Here is a 17547-nt window from a genome sequence, read left to right on the forward strand (position 1 = left end):
CCCTCCTTGACTGGGGACTTCGGGGACTTATACATACAGCCCAGCATAATTAGCAACGGCAACGCTCATGCCTCAGGACATCACCGTCGAGCTACCCGTTAATGCCTTCCCGGCACCCCGAGCTTCCGCTCATGCCCTCCCGGCAACCCTTGAGATTCCGCTCACGAGCTTCCGCTCATGCCTTCCCGGCACCCCGAGCTTCCGCTCATGCCTTCCCGGCAACCCTCGAGCTTCCGCTCACGAGCTTTCCGCTCATGCCTTCCCGGCACCCCGAGCTTCCGCTCATGCCTTCCCGGCACCCACGAGCTTCCGCTCACGAGCTTCCCGCTCATGCCTTCCCGGCACCCCGAGCTTCCGCTCATGCCTTCCCGGCAACCCACGAGTTCCCGCTCATGCCTTCCCGGCAACCCTCGAGCTTCCCGCTCATGCCTTCCCAGCAACCCTGAGTTTTCCGCTCATGCCTGCCCGGCAATCCTCGAGCTTTGCACTCATGTCTACTCGACACACAACACGTTAATGGAACATTGAATTTTTCTACCATTTGTCGTTTACCGATTGCGACAAATCAAATTCTTTTCGCGTTCCATTAATACGAGAGACAACCAAACAAACACAACCGTACTCGCGATCGTCGTTCATGAGTTACAAATGCATACCTCCGCGGCGCTCATGCAACTTGCATCTCACGAGCATAACCCCGTCAAACTCGACCTCGTTCGTCTCCTTGCGCGCGTCACGCATTTATCATATGCAATTCATTTTCTCACACGACCATATGCGCACTATTACACTCATATATGCCAACGCATATCAGTGCAACTCACATTTGTTGCCCATTGCAACGAGCATTCTACATATGCCTGTTTTTGTCTTTGTTGTGCAGGTTAACGAGTCCCTTCTTGCTTACGGAGTTCGGGGACTTGTAGGGGCTCCGTACCGCCCGGTTACTTATGCTTGATGACTTCATGATTTGAACTCCCCAACCAAGAAGCTACTCTTACTCGGGGACTTCGGGGACTTGTACATACCTCCAATAATATGGAGTATTTACTACATCACCAAGCATAAGTAACACCTACTTTGGGACATCCACAAGACATGGCAAGGCCCAACCGAGACATGCATCGTGTAGCCCTATGTTCAGGCTACGCGGCGGTATCCGGAAGTCGCAAATCCGCCACCGGGAAGCCACCTTTCCGCCCTTGCCAAGATGCCCCCATAACATAGCTTTCTACATGTTAAATAGACTAGAATAGTAACTTTGCTTGTCCCACATCGAAGAACAAGTAAATGAGAAGCATTCCTTCATCTATAAAAGGAATGCCTCCTCCCACAACTCAACACATTCATTACATCTCTTGTAATCTTGTTAGGCCGCAAGGCTCGACACACTAGTATAAGCTTTCAAGTGGACGTAGTCTCCCGCTAAGGCGGGAGGTGAACCACTATACTTCGCTTGTGTCACTCTCTCTCTCTCTCTCTCTCTCTAAAGCTAACTAGAGATCCCGCTCAATCACTAACGTTAACATAAGCAAAGGAAAGAAATTATATATATATATATATATATATATATATTGGGTGGCCTTAGTAAATTGGGTCCACTTAATATATATTTTTGGTCTCTATCGTAAACTTCAAGTGAATGTTCGGTAATTTGGGTTAATTATCGTACTTGTTGCGATTGGTCAAACGTGGTCAATATTGGTCAAACTAAGAGTCAAATGGTCAATCCTGGTCAAACCAGGAAGAGTTGGTTTGGACGATTTATTAAATATGATGGTCTAGTCATGCTTTACATCTGCCAAGCTTACTGATTTTCAATTTGCATTAAGGTCCAAACCATTTTATCTGAAAATCAATAAGCTTGGCAGATAATACTAGACCATCATATGCAAAGACTAGACCATTTTCAGTTTTTGAAGTAATTACTACAAATAAAACAAAAGTTACATATTTTACATCAATTGTTGTGGGCTGTGATAACATATGTAGTCATTGTAGTAATCATTTCATTAATGATAAAAACAGAAAGATTTACTACTTTGACAACAAATTTATTGTCACACTTATTAAATTGTCCATAAATTAGTACATTAGTTTAGGTAGAGTAATTACTATAAATAGAACAAAAATTACAGCTTTTACATCAATTGTTGTGGGTTGTGATACATTTTTTGTAGTAATCATTTTATTAATGATAAAAACATAAAGATTTACCACTCTAACAACAAATATGTTGTCATAATTGTAAAATTGTCCATAAACTAGTACATAGGTTGTAGGTGGAGTAATTACTACAATTAGAACAAAAATCATCGTTTTTACATCAATTGTTGTAGTTTGTGGTAAATTATGTTGACCGAAAGTAATTACGACTTCACCGATGGAAATTACACAGTATATTACTTTATTTACGCAAGAGAGAACTTCATTACAGCAATGAGGACATACGTGCTTTTAGTCAAAACATAATTGTTTGCCTATATGATAACATATTGTGGTAGCATATGTAAATTAGTTCAAAAAACAACATAACAAGTTGTACATGAAGTAGTTACTACATCTAAAACAAATATGATCTATTTTTACACTAATTGTTGTGGTTGTCATAAAATGCATGTAAAAAGAATTATTTTTGGTTAAGGAAACTACTAATGATATAATTAATTAGTAATAAAAACTATCTAACTAATACTATTTTCATGAGCCTAGGTTAGAAGGTTTTTGTTTCTAATAAGGAAAAAACGTAATTGTCAATTGTGTAATTGTCCATTGATAACCAAGCATTAATCAAACATTAATTCGCTACTGATAAAATTAATTAGCAATAAAGACTATTTAACTAATGATAATTCGGTGAGTCTAGGTTAGAAGGTTTTTTAATTTTTCTTTTTTTTTTTTGAAAGAAAAAAAACGTAACCCAAAGCGTAATTGTCAATTGATAATCAAACATTAATTGGCTTTATCGTTTTCACTATCTTTATCGTTTTCAATTCATTGCTTGGAAATGAGTAGTAAAATTAGTGTCTCGGGTTAAATTTTGTTAACTTAAGTAGTCATTGCTAGTTCTTGATATCATAAACAATTAGTAGTTTGTTGACTTATATTGTTTTCACTGTCGATTTTGAGTTAAAGTTTGCTTCTTGAAAATGACCTTTTATTATTTGTGCCTGAAGTACTTATACTATGATTTTAGAATTAGTTCAACTTTATAGGCAATGATTGATTTATGGAGTTTAATTAGTGAAGTGTTACTTGCTACTTGTTCTCATAAAATGTAGTTGCTATCAAGTTTCTATTCTAGATAGACACAAAATCGTAGTGTTTTTTATATGACATACATGTCGCACTATGTGTATATCAAGTTTCTATTCTAAATAGACGCAAAATTATAGTGTTTTTTTATAAAACATACGTGCCGCTCTACGTGTATATCAAGTTTCTATTTTAGATTACGTACGTAGTGCGACGATGATATTAACGTACAAAATATATAAATATATATATATATGTAATGATATCCCACATGTGTGGTTTGCATGCATATAGAGAATTCTCCATTCCAACTGAAAAAGCAAGCGAACTTCCATGTTATGGTGTCTAAGATGATTGTAAGCCATTTTAAATACTTGGTACCTTAACTCCTCTTTGTGAAAGTTACAACTCATCTTGTGTTTGTGTTAGGCATTACATCACTAAAATGTCCTAACAAAATATTGTTACTTATACAAACTATACAACCAAAGATACTTGAGTTCATTATATACTTAAGATACCTTAGTGCAATCCCCTAGTGGTAACATTAAGTAATTAGTACATTAAGTAGCTACAAAATTAGTTTCTACAGAGTTTCCTCAAACTATAAATTGAAGTCTCTAGGAAATTAATTTTAAGTCATTATAAATAATAAATTTAAGTTGGCAGATTCACCTGTCTAGATTTCCTCGACCGATTTATGCACATTAGGCAGTGAATTGCAAAATAGTACCAAAAGAATTACCACCAAATTGACCAATTTGTTAGTAATTTTAACTCAATAAGGAAATATGTCATTGAAGATAGAGGAAAATCTCGCTAAGGAGCATTTATCTCTTCGAGGAGGCAAAATCTTGCTAAGGAGATGATATTTCCTTGAGGAGGGGAAATCTTGTCAAGGAGGTATCTAGTTAAGGAAGAATCAAGCAAGGAAAGATCTCTTCGAAGAAGATCTCAATAAAGCAAAATCCCTCAAAGAAGATCTCAATGAGGCAAAACCGTACCATTGGAGGAGGAATCCAAGTGAGACACAATTTCTTTAAGTTCGACATGAAAGCTTCGATCTTTGGCTTTGTCACTCTGCAGACGAGAAAAACCCTTTTACACGAAGTATACGTATGCTTGGTCTTGAATGTCAGCAAGAAAGAAATCTCAACAAGCAAAGATTCCATATTAAATCAAACAAACGGAAGATAAGGTAAAAAAAAAGAAGAAGAAGCAATTGTACGTGCGTATGTGTGTGCATGTGTCTCCATACATACATACATACATACGTATACATATATACATATATACATATATTATCTCTTCTTGCAACTGATCACAGCCGATCAATCTAAGAAAAAAAGAAATAGAGGCCAAGCAAGAAACAAAACCCAACAAGCAATGATTCCAAGTCAAACCAAACAAACGGAAGACAAGGAATTCCAAAGAAAAAGAAAAATAGCAATAGTAAACTGGATAGAAGCTCCAAACTCAGGAAAAAAAAAAATATTTAAAAAGGGTAAGAGCTAAACAGGTTACCAATTTATTAAATATTTTAGATCATTTGATATATTAGTAATCCAATGATCCAAAATATTTAATAAAATGAGAGTATGGCAAACATTCGGTTACCTAAGAAAATTCCCTAATAAGGGAGTTTCTCACTGTATGTAAGATTGGGCTATTATTGTTGTGTTCTGGCTTGGTTGAAGGTGTATCAAACCATAGCTGGCAATTTTTGTGACAAATTTCCTTTTTGTTTGGTGCATGGTTATTTAGAATTGGCCCTTTATTCAAACTGCAAGGTCCTGATTATACATCTGGGTAATGCTCTTGCATGTTATGGTGTTTAATTTTATCCAAAATGTATTGCTTAACCAAGAGTATGCTCCTGAATGCTGCAGTTAATATATAGTTATTCTTAAAAGTGATTTTCAATATCCATAAAATTATAACTCTTAGCCTTTTCTAGGATTATGATTACAAAATCCAAATAAGCAATAAAGCCAGTATCAATTCTTCATTTCTTCCACCAAATGCCACAAAAACTTATTAGAAAGCTGCTAATTTGATCTTGGGAGGAGCAACCAAGCAAATGTCAAGGTAGCTATCAATGGAAGTGTACTTGTAATCGGGATATAACTTGGAGGCCTCGAGGTCGTTGTCTGTGAGTTCAAACTTCATCTGTTCCCCATTGATGAATATGCTGTGAAGGATCGATGCACGTACGTTGTCTGGGTGAGGGAGGGCTGCAAGCAACAATTAAACAAAGCACACGAAAATAAATTATTAGGTACCACAAAAATGTTTTTCAATTTTGTTTATGTAGTCCAATACAATCCCCATTGAGGCATACAAACATAAACACATGAAAAATATAAGAATTAAGAGAATTCCATGGAGCTAACCATTGTTTAAGCTAATTCCACCTTAAATACTCAGTTCCTCACTAAACTCAATTCCCCTCTCACGGCGAATTCTCTGGCACTGTCCTCCTTTATAGTAGGCTCGGAGTTTAGTTTTCTCACAACCAAGTTTGAATGAGGCCACACTACCTAGCTACTCTCAACCTTATGATACTCTTAGCTGTCATTAAATCTATCTTAACATGAAAACAAGATAAGTTCGGAGGTTAGGTTCCATACTCTTAGAGATCTCTATAATTTCTTGTTCTGGGACATGGATCCTTTTAAGAGTGCGTCCTGTCTTATTCTCCCATGCTGATATCAACTCCAATTGAGATACAATGTTTCCTTGCGGTCTACAAATCACGATCCGGTTGGCTGCCCTCGGATCCGTTGCTGCCCTTATGGTGTAAGCGGCTACATCTTCCTCATAGTTTAACACGGCTACACATCAAATTAGTTTAAAACACTATTAGAGTTAGTAAATCATATCGACATTGGAATATAAACAAGCTTGACTTGAGCTTAGTACCCTTGGCTTCACCACTGCCATAAACGATTACTTCCTCGCGTTTCTCATGAGGATGAAGTAAGTAATCAACAAAGTAAGAAGCAAAACTGTTTGCAGACACATAAGTGTATGAAATTCCTGCAGCTTCTGTAGCCCTTCTAATCTTCCTTCTATTCACATGTATAGCCTCGAAAGGTGGCAGCCCACTTACTCTATCTACTTCGTTTCCGAATTCTGAAGGAAAGAATCTCTGGTTTTACAATGGTATGTATGCTAGTTAGATCAATAACGGAAACCATCAATTTAAGTATTATTGTAGCTGGCTTTTCATAAAACCAAAGATTAAGAAGGGGATATTAATTAATCAATGACCTTTATATTCCCAGCTTCTTTAATAGCCTTGATTATTTTGAGCTGTTCAAGATATTGAGGAACCGCCAGAGTAGAGATGACAATGTCAACTAGTTTAAGTGCCCACACTAGCTTTTCATGATCATCCAGTTCACCCTGTTTACAAACCACAAATTTAATGCTATCAATTCATGCATGCACACACATATACTGAGAGATTTTCCTAAGTAACACAACTGAATAATGTTTTAAAAAAAGGTGCCTCACTCGCGCCTTGACGCTCAAATGGCGTAAAATTTACCTTAAAATGAGTCAGTTTTAATGCCAAGGCGATAAGGTGCAAATAGCGCAAAACAAGGTGTAAAAAGCGCAAAACCCATTGCCTAAGGTGCCAAAGGCGCACGGCTGGCAAATTGTGTGTTTTTTTTTTTTTTTTTTTCAAAACTCAAAACGACGTCATTTGAAATTTCAACTTCCAATCTTTAATTTCATTTTATGTTTGGTAATTTTGCTTAATCATATGGTTCTAGTACTTTACTTATTATGAATGAATGACAATTAAAATGTTTTTTGTTTACTCTTAATGTTCTATATATATGAATTATAATTACATAAGTATAGATCGTTTATACCGTAAGGCTTACATCTGATGTCAAGGCGACGAGTCGCAAAAAGCACAAAACAAGGCTTAAAAAGCTCAAAAAAGCGTTGCCTAAGGCGCACGCCTAGAAATTATTATTATTTTTTTCAAAACTCAAAATGACGTCATTTGAAATTTCAACTTTCAAATCTTTAATTCATTTTATGTTTGGTAGTTTTGCTGAATCATATGGTTCTAGTACTTTACTTATTATATATGAATGAATGACAATTAAAATCTTTTTTGTTTACTCTTAATGTTTTATATATAAGAATTATAATTTCATAAGTATAGATCATTTATACCGTAAGACTCGCACCTTACTGAGGCTCTCCTGAAAACGCCTCAGCTACGCCTTAGTTGAACTAATTATATTTAGCGAAGAATTGAGAGAATACTATTATTGTTTATTTTCACAATTTGGAATGAGAAATTAAAACGGCATACCAATTATTATCTAGGGGATAAATGGCCCTCCACTTTTTTGTTTGGAAATAAGGGATTAATTAGCTAGCCCAGAAACCAGGATAAAACTAACAGGAAACCGATTTTGATGGACAAGCCCATACAGAATAGTAAATACATAGGAAAATTAATTTCGAACTGAGCTACATAGAGTAAAAGGAAATTAAACCTAAAGATAACATCTAAAAAGAGCAAAATCGCATGTAGCCAATAGAAGCCGCACAAAGCCGTTAGTAGCTAACACAAGCCGCACGAAGTCGATATAAGTAGCACGAAGCCGCACCAATCTGCCAAAAGCTGCCGAGTAACTCCGTAATAAAAAAACCCCAAAGAGTAGATCTAAGACATTGGATGGAAAATCTGAAACCACACCTGGAAGCACCTTCCTCTTCTTCACCAGTAATGCACCATATGTGAAAGAGCCGAGGCCACCAAAGTAGGATATAATCGAAAAGCAAAGGACTGTAACAATGGAGACTGGTGGTTGTGAAACCCATGCGTGAGCACCCATGCTCGCCTAGGTAAGTGATTTTCACTTTTGAACAGCAGCCATGAACACTTTCATGGAAGAAATCACAGGTAAAAGGAGGAGTGATGATATGAGGTGTTGGGTGGAAGAGTTCATGGAGGATAGAGTCAGATCTGAAAATTTTTGGGATACATTGATAAAGAAAAGATGAGAAAACAAGCAAGGAGGAATAAGTTCCTCTAGATCTAAACATAGTCAGTACAAAAACACCACAAAGGGTGTGCAATCACCACAGAGGGTGTTTAAGGGGTTGATACTGATGGGTGACGGTGGAATGGAAAAGAGGGAGGAAGAAGATGGAGGTGGGTGGGGAGATCTATGTTGATGATGGACTCTCAATGTGAATGGGTGTGTTGAAAACTCTAGAGAGAAAAGGGAGCTTCTCTCTCTAGAATTCTCTGATTCTAGGACTACGTCTGGGGCTTAAATCAAGTGTGTTGAAGGGAATCAACTTATGTGTGCCTAATCAAACTAGGATTAGTTCCATGATTGTAATAGGAGAGAATGTTCTAGAATTCCTAGTCCTAATCGGAATAGTTTTCCTTGTAGCATTAGAACATGTACTTTGTAATCCCTATATATAGGGCTCCTATTCTCCATAATGAAACGCACAATTCTCTCATCAATCTCTCTCAAATCCTTTATTCTTAAACACGTTATCAGCACGAGCTTTAACCACAAAAATCAAAACCCAAAACCGAAATCTTCCTCGCCATTAATTTCACCACAATTGCACCTAGCCTGCGCTAGCCTATCACCAACTGCCCCTGCAGCCCTGCCGCATGCCTACTGTCCCTATAGCTCTGCCGCACGCCTGCTGCCCCCGCAGCCCTCCCTGAGCCCCTATGTGCCTACTGCCATCTGCGCGCCTGTGCGCCTACTGCCATCTGCCTGCCCGTGCACCTGCTGCTCTTATAGCGCCTCCGCAAGGCAACTCTCGGCCCCTATCTTCCGAAGCAACTGCTTGCTGCTGTCCACACACCTGCCGCACACCATCAAGTCATCCAAGGCCTTCCCACCGAAGCTACATCAACTACAAGTTCAAGATTTCAAGGTTTCAAGTTGCAAACTAACAAGTAAGTTTTAAAAATTAAAGTTCCTGCTTTTTGAAATTTACTTTCTTCTTCTTTTTCTCAGGGACTTGCAACCTCCCTTCTCCTACATCCCACCTTTCTTATAACGTGGGTTCAATTCTTGAAAGCGGAATCGTGGGGATTCGTGCTATAAATGAACTAAGATCGTTCGTAAGATTTCGAACTAAGAGCATCCGTAAGCAACGATTTATGATCATATAAACATCATTGTTTCGGTCTAATCGAAAATTTCTTGGAAATCGATTTCTTGGTAGCATATCTCAGAAATCTTATTATTTATTAGTTGTTGTGGAAGTTTTAACTCCGAAACTAATATACTTCTTCTTCTTGTTTTCAGGATGTCGAAACCGAAGCTTGACTTTCCCATACTCGACTCATCTGGCTCGCAATATCATAGTTGGGTCACGGATGTTGAGAACCATCTCACTTCAAAAGGGATCATACCCGTAATTCAGGCACTAAACCCTGCGCTTATATTTGAGAGTACGGCTACAAATAATGCCACTGCTCTCATCTTGATGAGATGCCACATATATAAATCACTCTGATTGGAATACATGGCGATCAAGTATGCTAGAGAATTATGGGTTGCGCTGGAAGAGCACTTTGGTAATGTCAGGGATTCCTTCCTCCCCGACTTGAAGGTTCAATGGAGCAATCTTCGATTCGTCGACTTCAAGTCCGTAGCTGAATATAATTTAGAAGTTCTATGGCTAAAAAATATGTTGGGGTTCTGTGGACAACCCATCACGGAACAAGTGCTAATTGAGAAAACTCTCTCCACCTTCCCCATCTGAGCAATTTTGGTATCTAAGCAATATAGAGGTGAGTATAATGTTGGACGAATTACGAGGTTTCATCATCTAATCAATGTTATGTCCGTAGCTGAATAGCTGAAAAACATGATAATATCCTCATGAATAATTATAATTCAAGGCCTGTCGGAACTAAGAGCGTTTAAAAGGCGAATTATAATAATTCACCCAAAGGAGGGAGCAAGGAGAGGAACCCTAAAATTAAGGGACAACACGTACGTTTTGGTCCATATAACCTCCCTACAAAGGAAGGTAATCGTCAGAATTAAGGACGGACACGTGGAAATACATGGCAATGTGGGAGAGGAGGCCGTGGGGCTCCAGGACTTGGTGGAGCAGCCCAAGGCCATGGGAATGGCGTCAATCCCTCTAGGGGAAGCCAACCAAGTGCAAACAATGCACCTCAATTAAAGGGAGGCAATCACAATGATGTGTGTCATCGATGTGGATCAAGTGAGCATTGGTTCAAGCAATGCAATGCAAGCAATCAATTAGCTGCACGTTACAAGGCATATGGAGACCTAAGAGCAAGAGGTCTATCTAGCCGAAGAAGGAGATGATGGTGATGACAATGATGTCAACCTCATAATAGCGGACTTCAAATCTGAAAAATTGCACAAGGATGTTGTAGATTTTGATTAGTATAGTGCTTCATTTTTCCAAGAATTATGTAATGGCAATCATGCCTTAATCAATAAAATGGCTTATTGTATTAACTCTTTCTCATTAGGCTCATCCAAGAGTAATTGTGATGTCTAGAAAAGGTTTGAACGGAGAGAACGGTTTTAAAAGTGAGCAATGCTCCACCAAAATCTTGCCTTACCTTACCTGGTCACAACTAAATTGGAGTTACCGAACAGATTGATTGACTACGATTTGTCTACAGTTTATTTTTCTTTTGGATTAGATTTTTGGTCAAGAAACTTTGATGTAATCATTGGCTATTATTAATAAAGTCTCGATTTATTTTATTCAATGTCTTAGACATATTTTAATTTCGAACTTTATTATTTTTCAATATATTTCCCGGAGAGGTAGAATGCCTCGTGGATAGTGCAACTACACATACTATTCTTCGAAATAGGCAACTTTTCCAATGGATGACGCCTATTCGATCTTTTGTGACTACAATGGCTGGATCATCTCAATTGATTCATGGTAGAAGACCAACCCAGTTTATATTGCCAAATGGCACAAATATAAATGTCACTGAAGCTCTTTATGCTCTTAGGGCAGGAAGAACCCTATTGAGCTTCAAATATATGAGAGCCAATGGTTTTCATATGGAAACACATTGTGAGAATGGACAAGAGTTCCTTTGCATCACCTCAAATGACTACGGATATAAACGAGTCTTAGAGAAACTTATGTGTCGATTTAGTGGGTTGTATGCAACCACTATTCGAATCATTGAATCCAATTATGTTATGAGAGATGATTTATGAGATTTCGACACATCTAGGCTTTGGCATGACCATTTGGAACATCCAGGTCGTGATATGATGATCCGTATATTAAAAACTTCACATTGACATCCATTCTTCAGAACAAAAAGAAGTGAAAATCGGATTTTGGACCAACAAGGAGCCCCTGCACCTCATGGCACCGTCCCCCTACATGACCGGCCTTCACAGGCCGGTGCCGCCATCCCCTTGCGGCCCAAGAGTGGCTTTGACGCCACCTATGCTCCCATGAATCCAAATTCTACTTCTAAAGTCCATTGTGACTTCATGGCTCAACCAAAATCCTCCTTGGTTGTTTCTAAAGCACAGCATTCGTTCTGCAAAGCCTGCTCTTTAGCAAAGTTAGGATCGAGACCATCTTATGCAAAGGACACTATAGAAAATATACCATTCTTGCAAAGAATCCAATGTGATATTTGTGGACCTATTCAACCACCTTGCGGACCATTTAGATATTTTATAGTGTTGGTTGATGCATTAACACTCTGGTCATATGTCGTGCTATTGTCCACAAGGAACGCTGCATTTGCTAAACTACTAGCTCAAATTATTAAGTTAAGGTCACCACCCTGATTATCCTATTAAGTCTATAAGACTAGACAATGCTGGGGAGTTTACATCAAAAACTTTTGATGATTATTGCATGTCCATTGGGATTGAAGTTGAACATCCAGTTCCTCATATTCACACCCAAAATGGTCTTGCAGAAGTTGTCATTGAACGACTACAAAAGGTTGCTAGAGCATTGGTTTGGCACAAAATAATCCATTAATCATCGATGTAAATAATCCATCTCATGAGAATATTCCGGATTATGGTTAAGTCCAAGAGACATCATTGGACGATGCTCCAATGTCAGAACCAATTCCAAAGAATAAGGAGATTTCCATGAATTACACTAGTGTACATGAGATGATGGATAGAAATTCTATTGCTATTGATGATGCATTTGCATATCATGTTGCAAAAGGAATTAATATGATGATTTCCAACCTCGCTCTATCGAAGAATGTCAACGAAGAATGGATTGGCCTAAATGGAAATATGCGATCCGGGCTGAATTAGATTCGCTAGCAAAGAGATAGGTATTTGGGCCTATAACGCAGACACCCCCAGATATAAAACCTGTTGGCCATAAATGGGTCTTTGTTAGAAAGCGTAATGAGAAAAATGAGGTGGTTAGATATAAAGCCTGCTTCGTGGTGCAAGGTTTCTCACAATGCCCTAGAATCAACTACGAGGAGACATACTCTCCCGTAATGGATGTTATAACGTTCCACTACCTTGTCAGTTTGGTAGTTTCCGAAAAACTTGACATGCAGCTTATGGATGTGGTTACAGCATATCTCTATGGAGATATAGATTCAGAGATATATATGAAGGTTCCAGATGGACTTCAATTACCCAAATTAAGTGGCTCTAAACCACAGAGCGTATTTTCAATAAGATTAAAACGCTCACTATATGGATTAAAACAATCCTGAAGGATGTGGTATAACCGTCTAAGTGATTACTTGATTGGAAAGGAATATATTAACAGTGAAGTATGCCCATGCGTGTTCATTAAAAGAATAAGTTCTAGATTTGCAATTGTAGTAGTTTATGTCGATGACATGAACCTAATTGGAACTCTAGATGAGTTAAAGGAAACTGCTAAATATTTGAAATCCGAATTTGAGATGAAAGATCTTGGGAAAACATGGTTTTGTCTCGGTTTAGAACTCGAGCACCGTAGTGATGGGATTTTGATCCATCAGTCTGTATACTTAGAAAATTTTAAGGCGCTTTAATGAAGATAAAGCAAAGCCTGTGAGTACTCCGGAAAAGATCTGTTCCGCCCAAAGGATGAGGCTGAAGAATTATTAGAGGCCATTAAAGGCCAAAGTGCTCTATTTAAGTGCAATAGGCGCATTATTGTACTTAGCTCAATGCACAAGACCGGACATCTCATTCGCAGTGAACTTGTTAGCTCGACATAGTTCTGCGCCAACACGTCGCCATTGGATTGGTGTGAGGACAATCTTTTGATAGTTAAGAGGTGCGATTGATATGAGCATATTTATCCCTACAGAGAGAAGAGGAATGACGGAAATTTGGGACCGGACTCCAAGATGCAAATTGCCTCCGTCCATAGCATAATCGCCGGCCATGCCGCCGCCGCCACCTCCATCTAAGGTGGCCTGCGTCCTCTGCCTTCCCTCCATCAAAATGACAATGATGTTTTGATGGGTTTTGCTGATGCAGGGTACCTCTCCGACCCCCACAAAGGTCTCTCCCAAACAGGTTATGTCTTTACCATGGGAAGCACTGCGATATCTTGGAGGTCTACAAAACAGACCCTTGTTGCTACGTCCTCAAATCATGCAGAGATTATTGCTCTACATAAAGCCGTGCGTGAATGCATATGGCTAAGGTCTGTAATTAGACATATTCGAGGAAGTTGTGGTTTGAAGTTTACCACAGATGAACCTAAATGCATTTATGAGGATAATGCAGCTTGTATTGAGCAAATGAAGTTAGGTTTCATCAAGGGCGACAACACCAAGCATATATCGCCTAAGTTCTTTTATAATCAGCAACAACAATCACTTTTAAAGATTGAAGTAAATCAAATCCGATAAGAGGATAATGTAGCAGACTTATTCACTAAGTCGTTACCCAAATCCACCTTCGAGAAACACTAGGATGTGTTGTACTCTTTTTCTCCTCATCGAGCTTGTTTTTGTCCCACAGGGTTTTTCACTCGAGTAAGGTTTTTAACGAGGCAACGAATGAAGCGTCACCACCAAGTTTGAAGCGGCATAAGGGGGAGTGTTGAAGGAAATTAACTTATGTGTGCCTATTCAAACTAGGGTTAGTTCCATGATTGTAATAGGAGAGAATGTTTTAGAATTCCTAGTCCTAATCGGAATAGTTTTCCTTGTAGCATTAGAACATGTACTTTGTAATCCCTATATATAGGGCTCCTATATATTCTCTATAATAAAACACACAATTCTCTTATCAATCTCTCTCGAATCCTTTATTCTTAAACAAAGAGAGAATAATGCCCTCCACTTACGGTTTGAGGCAACAACTTTTTTTCTACTCCCTTGTATCATACTAAACTTTCAATTCAATTTTCTGTTTATCGCACATAACTCTAAATTGATCCCGAGGCCATGAATGAAATCACAAGGAAACAAATTAAGACAATCAAGAGTGAAGTCTACATCTATAATCTTGACAAGTTTTTTTTTTTTTTTTTTTTTTTGTGAATATCTTGACAAGTTGTTAGAGAAAAAGAAAAAGAAAGTAAAACTGAGTAGAAAATTGCTTATGTTAGCGTGTATGGGATAGAGTAAAACATGAAATTTATGAAAGACACTGGAGTTTTGTACAAAATTAATCTCTCTAGTCCTGACTATGTTACGTTTTGAGTGTTCTACTATTCAGTTCCGCAAAACAGTAAAATATATCTGTGGAAAACTCTGGCTTGCAGAGTAGGGCAGAAGGTTTATTAATTGGAACTTTGGAGGGCTTGAAGCTACTAATTTACATGAGGGAAACAAAGACGTCAGATGAAGAGAGAAGGATAATAATTAATTACTTGAAAAAGAGTGAGTCCCATGGCTTCAAACTCCTTGTGCAACTGAAGCTTCGAAGAATCGGTGGTGGGTTTGATTGGTCGCACATAAGCATAGGTTGGATGTCCCAAAGAAACGCTTGCTTTCACCATGTACTGGCCTAGATGGCCAGTGCTTCCAATTATCAGTATCTTGCTCTTTTCTCCAGCCATATCTGTTTCGGTGATGGTATTATTGTTTCTGAACGGCCACATATATGCCAGACGTTGAAGCATCATCGATCCATCTAAATTTGAAGCAGTAAGTCGGTGAGTACGTACTAAAAGAATAGTGGCCACATATTTTGAAGCAATGGATTAGTCATATGTACTATGAGGCCAACTCATATCAATGCCTCAATGGTCTGTCACTCCATACATTTTAGTTCAAATTGAGTGTACTTTGTGGTACCATATATAAAACCATGAGCTTGCTAGAACTACCTTGTTACATTCTCGGGGTTGAAAACTTAGAATGGTGGTACCACCATGCATTAATGACTTTGATATCCCCCACTATCTTTTACGGTTCCTCCGCCCAGCCAACTTCATTCAAGCTTACCAACCTTGCTGCCTTTGAAAAGTCCACCTCCACTACCGCTGCCTGGCCTTAGCCCAGCCGTTTCGGCTCTGTTCACACCCGTTTGGCTTCGAACAACTTAATTAGAACCTTACATCCTTTGTCAATTTGTGAGTTAAGAACACTGAATTCTGATTTAAATGAACAAATGAGAGCATGAATAAAATTACAAACTTGACAAATGACTTGTTAAAATGTAAATGAAGGCATGCGGAAGCAATATACATGCAAGTATTATAATAACAACAGTATAGACAAGTATGTGATACAGTGCCAATCATCTATAATAATTAGAGAGAATTCCACAAATAGTTACTTAACTATGACTCATTCGACACTTTGGTCACTCAATTTTCAAATATATCACTTTGGTCACTTAACTATTACTCTGTCAATCACTTTAGTCACCCAATGAGCATTTTATCTCACTTTAATCACTTCTCCCAATCATTCTAATACAGATTTCTCAATTTTTCATAATTAGTTTGATGAAAATATCATTAATATTGTGGCAAATAAATTTTTTTTTCAATGAAAAAAATTAACGAAGTGACTAAAGTGAATAACAGAGTTAAAGTTGAGTGTTCAAAGTAATATATTTAAAAGGTGAGTGATCAAAGTGTCGAATAGGTAAAAGTTAAGTGACCATTTGTGATATTCTCCCTAATAATTAATTAAGAATTTATGATGCATGCGTCTCTTTCTCTTTTTTTTATTATTTTTTATTTTTTATTTCATCTGGGCAAGCGTCTCTTTCATTTCTGCCAATCATATGTTCCTTTCAATTAACTTCGACAAATGTACCAGAATCATATGTTCCTTTCAATTAACTTCGACAAAAGTACCAATGGAAATGCATGGTTGACAGATATACTATAAACAGTAGCCACATATTTTCCACAGTTAATTAGGCTAATTTCCAAAATCGGTAGATGATCATTCATCTGTTAGGGGTTGTTTTGTGCATAGTGATTGCTCATATATATAATAAATATACCAAGTCGGGTAGTTACCAAAAAAAAAAAAAATGCTAACATTATTATGCAAAAATGCAACGTACTGTTAGGAAAGAGTTAATTACATATAAGTGTATCTTTGAATTTTTTTTTAGCTATAAGGCCACCAACTAATTTTTTCCCTCATAGTGATTGCTCATATATATAAGAAATATACCAAGTCGGATAGTTACCCAAAAAAAAAAAAATGCTAACATTATTATGCACAAATGCAACGTACTGTTAGGAAAGAGTTAATTACATATAAGTGCATCTTTGAATTTTTTTTAGCTATAAGGCCACCAACTAATTTTTTCCCTCATAAGGCCACTACATTAAAAATAGTGTTATATTTTGGATATAATAAAAACTAACATATTTACATAAATGCTACTACAGTAAAAAGTCAACAACCATTCTCTCCCTTCTCTCCTGCGAGGTCTCTGGTCAACTCCGGCAGGTCTCTGGCCGAACTCCGGCCAACTTCCAGCGAACTCTGGCGACTACAAAAGCTACTGTCACTAACACCAAAAGCTACTGTCGCTAGCAACAAAAGCTACTCTTGTGAGATTTCCGGCAATCTCCGGCGAGGTCACAAAAGCTACTATCACTAGCAACAAAAGGTACGCTGGTGAGATTTCTGGCGAGGTCACAAAAGTTACTATCACTAGCAATAAAAGCTACTGTTACTAGCAACAAAAGCTACGCTGGTGAGATTTCCGGCGATGTCACAAAAGCTACTATCACCAGTAACAAAAACTATTGTCACCGATAAAAGATACGCTCCGAAAAATCAAAAGCCACTAAGGCTGCGTTTGGGGGGGCTTTAGCTCCCCTGTTTATAAGTAGAAGACC

At 38.0% G+C, this 17547-nt stretch overlaps 1 protein-coding gene across 1 annotated transcript; it reads right to left on the reverse strand.

Moving 5' to 3' along the window:
* Positions 1–5139: 5139 nt before the first annotated feature.
* Positions 5140–15434, reverse strand: LOC112201825 (isoeugenol synthase 1). The gene is made up of 5 exons (XM_024342747.2): positions 15103–15434; positions 6529–6663; positions 6178–6406; positions 5886–6089; positions 5140–5489 (listed from the first exon to the last, which is right to left on the reverse strand). Exons 1-5 carry the CDS (start codon positions 15355–15357, stop codon positions 5293–5295), a joined length of 1020 nt encoding a protein of 339 aa, XP_024198515.1. The 5' UTR covers positions 15358–15434; the 3' UTR covers positions 5140–5292.
* Between the last annotated feature and the right edge of the window lie 2113 nt (positions 15435–17547).

This window comes from Rosa chinensis, chromosome 5, assembly GCF_002994745.2.
Source record: "Rosa chinensis cultivar Old Blush chromosome 5, RchiOBHm-V2, whole genome shotgun sequence".
NCBI classification, from domain to species: Eukaryota; Viridiplantae; Streptophyta; class Magnoliopsida; order Rosales; family Rosaceae; genus Rosa; species Rosa chinensis.